The following is a 12,720-nucleotide window of genomic DNA, read 5'->3' on the forward strand; positions in this document are numbered from 1 at the left end:
CAGAGAGCCATCAGGTGTTTTTTGTGTGCTATTGGAGGTACTCGAGGACTAGAGTACCCAACACTGTAGATGTCCCCTCCCTCTTAAACTCTCTCCACAGGTTTTAATGTGGCTGGACTGGGCTGCAGTGAGCCTCCTATAGGCGGAAATGCTTTGTAATGCAGACATTCACCTGATTGTTACTCCTCAAAACACTGTAGCTTAGCGCCATCTGCTGGTATGAAAACCTAGGCGTTCAACAGTGGTCACTAGCTCTGGTCAAAAGACCTTGACTCTAATGCAGTCAAGAGGATAACCTTATTTGAGTCAGAAAAGGATATTCATATGATAGGGAAGATCTACAAAACCTTGCAGAGGGCATATCCAACTGACAATCTTTTAGAAAATAATAAACTAATATAAACTAACCAAGACTTAAAAATAACTGATGCTGGCACATGATGGAGCTTAACTAACAAAATTACAGTTAACGGAAATGTAAGCTTAATCCACTATAAGCACATGTATATAATTTATTATACAAGAGACAACATTCACAAATTCTACAGCACAACAGCAGTCATGTCTTCAGTATAAGACGAATAATGAATAATCCATGCTTTCTGGGAACGCTACGAAGTCCGGAAGTTGTGGGCGGAGCTAGAAGGTTGGCTGTCAGAAGTATTACAATGTAAACGTACTTTTAATCCGTCTTTGGAGTACATGGCATATGGGGGTGTAGTGAGACACCCGATTGGTTAGACGATTCTCTACTTAACAATCGTCTTGAAAAAACGTATACTAAAAACGTGTAAATCAATCATCCGCCATCATTAGCACAATGGGAAAAAATCGAATGATTTATTATTTAAATATTGAAAGTGCATGGGCTACGGAGAGAAACAAAATGGTTCCATTTCAGGCCATGTGGAGGAAAGTGATGCGCGGGCTAGAGATGGGGGTGTGTGCTAGTGGGTCTGGGCAGGTGTGATGTAGTTGATGTTTGTATGATGTTGTCATTTGTATGTGTATGTTGTGTATTGTTAATAAAATATCAAATTAAATCTTACAAAAAAAAGATGATAAAGTTAAAGATACTGTGGGGTGTATACGTGTCTGTATATAGACAGTAAGTGTACTTGCCATCATAAGAATAAGACTGCCACAGAGTAATATGCAGGTAATGGTGCTACAAAAAAAAAATGTAATGGGAAAAGAGAGTTATCTGGGTAAACATTAAAGATCCTGAGCCTTCCATAAATAGATGAGTGACAGCAACACCCAAAGATGACCCCAACAACAATGTATTAATCATTGAGCACCATGAAATGAATACAAAGTTGTTGAGGTCATCTGAGGATGTTGCTGTCTCCTTGCCTATTTTGGAATGCTCCGAAATCTGCCATCGGGTACATGTGGGATGTAAATCTGAAATCATTCATCATGGCTGTCAACCCCACTTAACAACCCAATTCTCTGATTCTCTTGGCTCAGATATATAGCAGGCTAATGGAGGGTGGACTCAGCAGTGGGCTAGTGGACTGATTGATTAACGTCAGACTGAGACAAATCAATTGGTTAAGAAGACAGACAAGAGAGATCAATGGATGGATAGATGGATAGATGGAGGGACGGATACAGTATGTGTGGCTGGACAGACTTCATTCACTCATTCATTTGATTCATCCATCCATCCACCCATCCATCCATACATCCATATCTCCATTCTTGGACCTACTGATGTTGTACTCCTGCACTTTGCTGATGTAGCTGTAGACGGGTGAGTAGCCGAAGATGACCACCATCACCAGGTCCCCATTGGTCAGTTCAGTCAGGTGGGCGGAGTGTCCCTCCACGGCGTAGGGATGTCCCTGGACCAGGTTGCTCGGGGTCCTCAGGGACCAAGTTCGACTAGGGATGTTAAAGACCCACAGCTCATCTGTCACGTTGCCTGAACCGGCCTCCAGCTTCCCCCCATACATGTAGATGTCGTCCTGAGGAGGGGGGCAAACATCAGAGGCATGAGATGACAGAGAACATGTGTTAGAGATTGTGTTTATATTTGTAAAGCCAGACTAGATTAAAGGGATTTCTATCACCGACTGCCCTCGACAATATGTCTGCTCTGTGCATGCTTGTGTTCAGTATGAGAAAAAGGTGAGACAGTGTGTGTGTGTGTGTGTGTGTGTGTGTGTGTGTGTGTGTGTGTGTGTGTGTGTGTGTGTGTGTGTGTGTGTGTGTGTAATTGAGCTGCAGGACCTTGAGCTTCTCCATAGTGTGTATCAGCTCTGCCAGAGTGGGAGCTGGACCCCAAATACCCCCCCCCCCCCCCCCCCCCCACACACACACACACACTTGGTATAGCTACGTTGCACCGTGAACACCAACAATCAATAAGAAAGACTGCTGCTATAGCCTCATACTGCAGTCAACCACTGAATCACCTGATACTACAGATAAAAATCAACTACCTTAACCTGATAGGTATGCAAAAAACCTACTACAGCCAGTGCAGTGATCTAAGATAGCAATACAGTCATACATGCTATGGCATCCTGTTTGTCCAGTGCAGACTACTATTCTACTGCAACTTTCCATTTCCTAAACATAAAGCAACATATTGTACTGTACAGTCAACCTAGAGGAGCTCCACCCTCACAGAAACAAATAAGGGAACATCCTAGCACAGGTGACACACTGTGTCGCTACACAGCACGGGGCCAATTATGCTGTATCCCTGGCCACAAACACATCCCACCAGGGAACCAACAGCCTTAAGCACCTCAATGTATTTTCTGTCAAGGAAATCTGCTTCTCTCTTACTTCTAAATTACCTCAGCACGCACTGCAGCACCCACCTGAATCACGTTTCACTAATCTCAGAAACCCAGAACTAAAATCTTGCATAATTGAGTAAAATGCTTTATTAAGTTCTGGGGAGAGATGTGAGGAGAAAGATACTAACGTGAAAGATACTATGCAAGTTTCAGGCTAGTCTATGAGCCAAACGTCCCCTCCCCTTCCGAAATTGGAAAGATGCGAGCACCTGCGAAATCGTGATTTGTCCAAATGATCAGTGCCGAAGAATTAGCGTACCGGAACAAAGTTCCTCATTAGTCGTCGCATCCCACAGGCTGTTGACAGAGCCTAATACCATTTATATGACATGTCTCTGTCCAAGAGATTACTCTCTCACATACGCAAGGTCTGAGTCGTGTAGTAGAAGCAGACGGGGAGGAAGAGGAGTGCACAAAACACACAGCCAAACACACACTCCAACACACAATTAGTAATAATTTTCGGCTGGAGGGGGGTTTAACCACCGCATCACCAGCTGAGCAGCAACCCCCACGCTTCTGTTTCTACCACGACTCCCTCAGAAGCTCGATTTCCGACAAAGTGGGGACTTTTATTGAAGGTGACTTTTTTATTTGTGAATACAAAATGTGAATGCCAAGCAGGGGATGTTATATAAACGATAGGATCTGAATGCGCGCGTAAGGCCGAGCTATTGCTTCGGTCGGTATTATAAAATCGATAATGGGCATGAGCGACGGCCTATATTCCTAGCAGCGACAGATGCTTACGGTAATCTCTCAATCCTTAGAGGGGAGATAGAAAATAATGACATATTTCAGGGTAGATGGAGGACTCTTGAATTATAGACGTAGAGAGTGTGTGTGTGTGTGTGTGTGTGTGTGTGTGTGTGTGTGTGTGTGTGTGTGTGTGTGTGTGTGTGTGTGTGTGTGTGTGTGTGTGTGTGTGTGTGTGTGTGTGTGTGTAAACAACAACATGCATGGTCACACCCACATATGCTCTTCTCCCTGACTCTGAAAGTCTATTCTCTCATGTTCCTGTCTCTAGATTCCAGGTTTGTTGGCTTGATTTCTGTGCTGCACTAGCTCAGCATAAGGCTTACATTTAAAATCTCTTTAATGTAGGTGTCCATTTATATGCTAATTGTGGATTGCTCCTTTCTGTACGTGGGGCTGGTGGCTGAAGAACAGCGGTCAAACAGGGCTCTTCACACCCACAGAGGAAATGAATAGAGCGAAGGAGAGGGGGTTCATAACGGAGGAGGGAGTTAGACATGTACAACTAAATACGTCTCTACTGCCATAATGTCAAATATAGAGACGTTTCCTCCATTTCCCGGAAAGTTTTCTGTTTTTGATGAATTGACACCTGGAGACACCAGTGGTGGAGGTACACCATTGTGACGTGGAGTTCCAGGTCTCCGGCAGCCTCTGGAACTGCCGGTCTGCGGCCAACAAGGCTGAGTTCATCTCAGCCTATGCTACCCTCCAGTCCCTAGACTTCCTGGCGCTGACGGAAACATGGATCACCACAGATAACACTGCTACTCCTACTGCTCTCTCCTCGTCTGACTACGTGTTCTCGCATACCCCTAGAGCATCGAGCCAGCGGGGTGGTGGCACTGGAATCCTCATCTCTCCCAAGTGGACATTCTCTCTTTCTCCCCTGACCCATCTGTCTATCTCCTCATTTGAATTCCATGCTGTCACAGTTACCAGCCCTTTCAAGCTTAACATCCTTATCATTTATCGCCCTTCAGGTTCCCTTGGAGAGTTCATCAATGAGCTTGACGCCTTGATAAGTTCCTTTCCTGAGGATGGCTCACCTCTCACAGTTCTGGGTGACTTTAACCTCCCCACGTCTACCTTCGACTCATTCCTCTCTGCCTCCTTCTTTCCACTCCTCTCCTCTTTCGACCTCACCCTCTCACCTTCCCCCCCTACTCACAAGGCAGGCAATACGCTTGACCTCATCTTTACTAGATGCTGTTCTTCCACTAATCTCATTGCAACTCCCCTCCAAGTCTCCGACCACTACCTTGTATCCTTTTCCCTCTCGCTCTCATCCAACACTTCTCACTCTCCCCCTACTCGGATGGTATTGCGCCGTCCCAACCTTCGCTCTCTCTCTCCCGCTACTCTCTCCTCTTCCATCCTATCATCTCTTCCCTCTGCTCAAACCTTCTCCAACCTATCTCCTGATTCTGCCTCCTCAACCCTCCTCTCCTCCCTCTCTGCATCCTTTGATTTCCTCTGTCCCCTATCCTCCAGGCCGGCTCGGTCCTCCCCTCCTGCTCCGTGGCTCGACGACTCACTGCGAGCTCACAGAACAGGGCTCCGGGCAGCCGAGCGGAAATGGAGGAAAACTCGCCTCCCTGCGGACCTGGCATCCTTTCACTCCCTCCTCTCTACATTTTCCTCTTCTGTCTCTGCTGCTAAAGCCACTTTCTACCACTCTAAACTCCAAGCATCTGCCTCTAACCCTAGGAAGCTCTTTGCTACCTTCTCCTCCCTCCTGAATCCTCCTCCCCCTCCCCCCCCCTCCTCCCTCTCTGCGGATGACTTCGTCAACCATTTTGAAAAGAAGGTTGACGACATCCGATCCTCGTTTGCTAAGTCAAACGACACTGCTGGTCCTGCTCACACTGCCCTACCCTGTGCTTTGACCTCTTTCTCCCCTCTCTCTCCAGATGAAATCTCGCGTCTTGTGACGGCCGGCCGCCCAACAACCTGCCCACTTGACCCTATCCCCTCCTCTCTTCTCCAGACCATTTCCGGAGACCTTCTCCCCTACCTCACCTCGCTCATCAACGCATCCTTGACCGCTGGCTACGTCCCTTCCGTCTTCAAGAGAGCGAGAGTTGCACCCCTTCTGAAAAAACCTACACTCGATCCCTCCGATGTCAACAACTACAGGCCAGTATCCCTTCTTTCCTTTCTCTCCAAAACTCTTGAACGCGCCGTGCTTGGCCAGCTCTCTTGCTATCTCTCTCAGAATGACCTTCTTGATCCTAATCAGTCAGGTTTCAAGACTGGGCATTCAACTGAGACTGCTCTTCTCTGTGTCACGGAGGCTCTCCGCACTGCTAAAGCTAACTCTCTCTCCTCTGCTCTCATCCTTCTAGACCTATCTGCTGCCTTTGATACCGTGAACCATCAGATCCTCCTCTCCACCCTCTCCGAGCTGGGCATCTCCGGCACCGCGCACGCTTGGATTGTGTCCTACCTGACAGGTCGCTCCTACCAGGTGGCGTGGCGAGAATCTGTCTCCGCACCACGTGCTCTCACCACTGGTGTCCCCCAGGGCTCTGTTCTTGGCCCACTCCTATTCTCGCTATACACCAAGTCACTTGGCTCTGTCATATCCTCACATGGTCTCTCATATCATTGCTATGCAGATGACACACAATTAATCTTCTCCTTTCCCCCTTCTGACAACCAGGTGGCGAATCGCATCTCTGCTTGTCTGGCAGACATATCAGTGTGGATGACGGATCACCACCTCAAGCTGAACCTCGGCAAGACGGAGCTGCTCTTCCTCCCGGGGAAGGACTGCCCGTTCCATGATCTCGCCATCACGGTTGACAACTCCCTTGTGTCCTCCTCCCAGAGTGCTAAGAGCCTTGGCGTGACCCTGGACAACACCCTGTCGTTCTCCACCAACATCAAGGCGGTGACCCGATCCTGTAGGTTCATGCTCTACAACATTCGCAGAGTACGACCCTGCCTCACACAGGAAGCGGCGCAGGTCCTAATCCAGGCACTTGTCATCTCCCGTCTGGATTACTGCAACTCGCTGTTGGCTGGGCTCCCTGCCTGTGCCATTAAACCCCTACAACTCATCCAGAACGCCGCAGCCCGTCTGGTGTTCAACCTTCCCAAGTTCTCTCACGTCACCCCGCTCCTCCGCTCTCTCCACTGGCTTCCAGTCGAAGCTCGCATCCGCTACAAGACCATGGTGCTTGCCTACGGAGCTGTGAGGGGAACGGCACCTCCGTACCTTCAGGCTCTGATCAGGCCCTACACCCAAACAAGGGCACTCCGTTCATCCACCTCTGGCCTGCTCGCCTCCCTACCTCTGAGGAAGCACAGTTCCCGCTCAGCCCAGTCAAAACTGTTCGCTGCTCTGGCACCCCAATGGTGGAACAAGCTCCCTCACGACGCCAGGACAGCGGAGTCAATCACCACCTTCCGGAGACACCTGAAACCCCACCTCTTCAAGGAATACCTGGGATAGGATAAAGTAATCCTTCTAACCCCCCACTTAAAAGATTTAGATGCACTATTGTAAAGTGGTTGTTCCACTGGATATTATAGGTGAATGCACCAATTTGTAAGTCGCTCTGGATAAGAGCGTCTGCTAAATGACTAAAATGTAAAATGTAAAATGTGACTAGTAAAGGAACACTTGATGGGCTAAGTGTGTTCAAAGCAAGTACATGAATGGAACATGTGAAAGATAGGGATATAGTGAAAAAGTGGGCACACAGCCATGACTGTCCACACATGCATGCACACGCTCACACACATAGCTTTCAAGAAGCTAGCTTTCAAGAAGTAGTCATACCCTTTTACTTATTCCAAATGTTGTGTTACAACCTGAATTCAAAATGGATAAAATATATGTTCTTTCTCAACCATCTACACACAATAACCAATAATGACAAAGTGAAAACATGCTTTTAGAAATGTTTGCACAAATCCAGAAATAGTATTCACACCCGAGTCAATACTTTGACGGTGATTTTGGGTAAGAGATTTGCACACCTGGATTGTACAATATTTGCCCATTACAGTACAATATTTCAAATACAATTGCGGGAAAACAGGTTGGAAAGCAAATGGATCCTGCTGAAAAGAGAAGACTAATCTGTCTGAAGACTACCAAGTTATCAACTTCCAAATAGGTCTATTGAGCGAACAGCATTGTTTTACAAAGTAAAACAAGAGAGATAAGCTTTTGGCAAGAGCGCATCGGCCATCGCCGGTGAGTGAGCTGCGCACCATTGGGTGAGTCAGTGAACCTGGAAAGCTTTTTTAGGACTATAATATGTGTGTCTCCACACACCTAGGCCTAGGCTATTGATGGATTCAAGACAAGGTCATTTTTATTGATCTCAGATTCTTAGTTTTTCAGTGTCAAAGTAGCCTGTTACTTCGATCCTTTGTGAGGCATTAAACAGCCGTTTCTGAGATACTGGATACGGCGTGCCTGGCACCAACAATCATACCTACGGTGGGGCAGTCATGACATTTTGTCAGCCGGTAATTGTCACGCAAATGACTGCCGGTCTCATGGTAACTGACCGTTAATTAACATCAACATGCGTATCATCTCTGGACTTCTATATAAACTGATGATGTGCGCCTTCGACACATCTACATTTAAAAAAGTCAAATAAATCAATTTAATATAGCCTACACTATCAGAATAGTATCCATTATTTATGTATTTGTGAAAAGGCCTATAAACCTGGGAATGTCTTCGAAATCAAAACATATGGGTTGCATGATGGGACTCTATATTGATGATTTGGAAAAGATGGCCAAAAAAAAGGCATGCGCTCAATTGCATTGCTGCTCAGCTTGTGTGGCAAGCAAGTTAGCGGTATCTAATCAATGGAAGATGGAATTAAAATGACAGAATTCAAAGTGAAATGATAAAGAAAGGCTACAACGACCAAAATTCAACAGGTACACACCGACACCGCTATGCCTCCACTCCCTAATAACCTACAGATGCTCTGTGCCTCTCTCTCTCTCGCTCTCTCTTTCTGGCTCCAATTTAATAAAGTAGCAAAACAATTGGCTTTTCAACTCTTCCCTCACGGGGATCCGACCGGTTGTTCTTTAGGTACTTTCAAAAGGGGTTTTAAAAATGAATTCATGCATATTGGGTCCGGGGCTTTCCTGTGTACCTTTTGGAATGGGAGCTCTAACTCCCATCACCATTTGTCCTCATCATTCATATTATTCTAATTCCAGAGAGCACTGAGTACCAGGGCATTAGCGGGGGCCGTTAACAAGTTTGGTAGTCTACCCATCAGCGCCATTCATTTGCACAGTTTTGGATAGGATTACCGTGACCAATGGTCACAGAGAATTTGACTGCGGTCATGACTCGTGACTGCCGGTGTGGCGGTAATAAGGTCACCGCGATAGCCCTAGTCATACCACGCTCATGTACCACTCATTTAGCCTATTCTAATGTTCAATCGAACAGTAACTGAAAGCCTCGATGCCCATCTGCCTGTTTTATATAACAAGTCACGGCCATGTGACTCATTTTCTGTAGGAGCGATCCATTTTTGTGAACGGGTTGGTGTACCTAATAAACTGGCCACTGAGTGTACAATTATCTGTAAGGTGTCGTGGAAAATTGCAAGATTATGTTATAATGCTTGTATTGCATTATAATTGTTGTTATATTCGACAGAATATAGTATTCTGTTAACTATTGTGTGTGTGTTAACTCTACTGAGGATGGGCCTCTATGAGATAGCACTGACAGAGGATATTTACGATGTCTTTGGGTGATAAAACCTAAAGAGCATTCCAGATAACATGAGGTAATATTTTTGTGCTATGAAGTACCAGGAACGAGATTAGAACCTCGTCTTAGGGACCAAACTGTACGATAATTTATAGCGAATGCTATCTGGCTATGGGATACTCCTCTCTCAAGTAAAAGTCTTTCTTTGTGAACTGTTCCTAAGATCTGTGGTTCGTCATGTAGGTTGAGAGGGGTGTATCTTGGCTATAAAAGATCTTTGTACTTTTGTGTTGTCACTATCAACGGTTCATTAGAAATGGGGAATCGTTGAAAGTCAGTGCTAATGCAAAGCTCTTATTATTAAATATGTAGTTTAAGTATAACTCTGACTGGTGTGTGAAGTTTGTAACTCTCCTCATTTGGTAATGCAGAAATTAGCCACCACAAAGGTCCCTCAGTCGAGCAGTGAATTTCAAACACAGATTCAACCATAAAGACCAGGTAGGCTTTCCAATGCCTTGCAAAGAAGGGCATCTATTGGTAGATTTGTAAAAAAAAACACAAAAAAACTGACAATGAATATCCATTTGAGCATGGTGAAGTTATTAATTACACTTTGGGTGTATTGATAGACCATCCAGTCACTACTGAGATACAGACGTCCTTCCTAACTCAGTTGCTGGAGAGGAAGGAAACCGCTCAGAGATTTCACCATGAGGCCAATGGTGACTTTAAAACAGTTACAGAGTTTCATGGCTGTGATAGGAAAAAACAGGATGGATCAACAACATTGTAGTTACTCCACAATACTAAACTAATTGACAGAGTGACAGAATAAAAAGTATGCTTTCCACCAGACACTGGGAGATTAATTCACCTTTCAACAATAACCTAAAACAAAGGGCCAAATCTTAACTTGGAGTTGCTTTTAAAGAATAACGGGCAAATGTTGCACAATCCAGGTGTGGAAAGACTCACAGCTGTAAAGGAAGAGTTTAATGTCACACATACATGCCAAATGCAGCCTTTCTATTTAACAGGGAGTGTCATTCAGACAGACTCCTATAGTTTCAAGGGGAGAAGAGGCAGAGCAGGCCTTTTAAATGTGGTCATGCTTGTTTCCCCTAGTGAGACAAAGTGTCAGTTAGTCGAAGCAAAGCCTGCAGCCCTTCTGCTCTCTGACAAATCCTGAGGTCCCCACATAAATCTTACTGCAATGTTATCTCTACTCAGACCCAGGGAGGCAATCCTCTTAGCTCCCTCACCCAACAGAGAGAAGGAGATAGGATAACCACAGAGCGAGAGAGAGAGAACCCTATATAAATGTACACAGTTTATGTGTGAAGGAGAGAGAAAACCCCAGAGAAACAGAAAGAGACAGAGAGAGAACCCTACAGTCTGTAGATGTATAGAGCCCTGTATAGGTGTATGGTACCAGTTGATGACAGAAAGCTAGATGGAAGGAACACATCCACCCTGATAGTGGGCTGTGACCATTAGCTGCTTTACCTGGTAGAGAGCCAGAGAATGGCCATATCTCTGCAGAGGACCACTATTGATTGGCACCACATCCCAAGTGCTGCTCTCCATATTATAACTGCAGAGAGGGAAAAAAGAGAGTCAGGCTTGGGAACATTCAACAAATAGATAGAGAGTGGAGGGAGAAGTTAGTGATACAGAGAGATATTACAGGTAAATGGAGACAAAGAGATGAAGTAGTCGAGAGGAGAGAGACAGAGAGTTTGGAGCAAAAGACCCACAGAGAGAAGGCGAAAGACAGGAAGGAGAGAGACAAATATATAGGAGGTAAATAGACACAGAGAGAGATGAAGAGAAAGAGGGGGGCAGGCAGGCAGGCAGGCAGGCAGGCAGGCAGGCAGGCAGGCAGGCAGGCAGGCAGGCAGGCAGGCAGGCAGGCAGGCAGGCAGGCAGGCAGGCAGGCAGGCAGGCAGACAGACGTTCCAGGCCTCTCTTCAGTCAGTGCCTTACTTGAGCACCATGTGGAAGGAGCTGTAGTTGAAGGTGTATCCTCCAACGACCCACATGAGTTTCCCGTGGACCACAGTCTTATGGGAGGCCCTGCCCAGAGATTGTCCGAAGGGCTTGACATTAGGCATCACCCAATAAGACTCTGTGGATGGTACTGACAGAGCACAGTCTGGACCTGGAGAGGACGACAACACATGACTCAAACACATGACAAATACCTACAAATACGTGAGGTGCGTTTGTAGCAAAAGACTCATCAAAAACACTTCAATACAGATGACAACCAAAGTGGTACCACAGCACCATCTGCTGGTGAAGGGCCTGATAACACAGCCTATGTCATGTGGGGGGGTCGGCCATGATGGTGAAGACCTCACATGCTAACAGGACCCCACCACCCAGAGGCCAACTGATGGCAAAACCATTAGGGGTTTTAATCAGGAGGGAGGGACTGATTCATCAAACCCAATTATGAGAAGGACCCGCTGATATTGGCCTCTGTTGGCCTCTATTAGAGTGGGGGACAGACAGTGGAATGGGTGTGATCGTGTCTATGGGCCAGCACGCTGTCTAACCCAATATATCAGTGGAGAAAACCTCATTAGTGTGATGTAATCAATGACCAGCAACTCATAAAATAGCAGTGGCACCAACTCTGTCTCATTGAGAGGTGCTTGGTTGGTTCTACTGTAAGGATGAAGTATTATGCTGTATGTTGAATTTATTTGCACCAAAGAAAATAAAAGAAAGACAAAACAGTACAGATAATACAAATTTAAAAAAGGTGTGCCGGTGAGGTTGTAAGCCCAAAAGGCTTGTAATGAACCATACCACGAGTAAAAGTATAAAAGTTAAACAAAGCATATTAATTATAATTGTATATTATATACTCAGTATACCATGTTTGAGTGAGTGAGTGAGTGAGTGAGTGAGTGAGTGAGTGAGTGAGTGAGTGAGTGAGTGAGTGAGTGAGTGAGTGAGTGAGTGAGTGAGTGAGTGAGTGAGTGAAAGAGAGGATACATGGAGGGGATTATTGGGTAGTTTGGTTCATCAGGCTGACCCCCAGTTTTCGCTTGAAGTTACTGAGGGATGATGAGGTTTTGGCAAAGTAAAGATAAGACTTCCAGAGTATAGTACCTCTGTATCTGATAGAGAATTGACTATGTGAGGTGCGGCAGTGGGGAGGGTGAAGGTTATCGCAGTGTCCTGTGTTATATAGATGGATTTCAGAATTAATCTGGAAGAATCCATTGAAGGGTTTAGGTAAACTGTCAGGGAAGTATGAGTATTTGTAGATGAAAGTGCATAATTGGAGTACATTAATGTCATAAATAGACAATATATTGAGTTTCTTAAACAAAAGGTGCAGATGGAGCCAGGTAATTAGAGAGGTGGCTAGTCTTTTGTATGATGAGTCATTTGTATAGGAAGGAGGCATATGTA

General features: G+C 45.7%; 1 protein-coding gene across 1 annotated transcript in view; it reads right to left on the minus strand.

The window, feature by feature from the left end:
- Positions 1 to 12,720, minus strand: part of LOC106607945 (attractin-like protein 1) — a 358,398-nt gene that overhangs the window by 273,147 nt on the left and 72,531 nt on the right. Inside the window, exons 6-8 of the mRNA XM_014205458.3 lie at positions 11,278 to 11,452; positions 10,798 to 10,885; positions 1,718 to 1,973 (exon numbers count right to left, since the gene is read on the minus strand). Coding sequence (XP_014060933.1) covers positions 1,718 to 1,973; positions 10,798 to 10,885; positions 11,278 to 11,452 — 519 coding nt within the window. The remainder of the gene's footprint in view (positions 1 to 1,717; positions 1,974 to 10,797; positions 10,886 to 11,277; positions 11,453 to 12,720) is intronic.

This window comes from Salmo salar, chromosome 01, assembly GCF_965601325.2.
Source record: "Salmo salar chromosome 01, fSalSal1, whole genome shotgun sequence".
Classification (NCBI taxonomy): domain Eukaryota; kingdom Metazoa; phylum Chordata; class Actinopteri; order Salmoniformes; family Salmonidae; genus Salmo; species Salmo salar.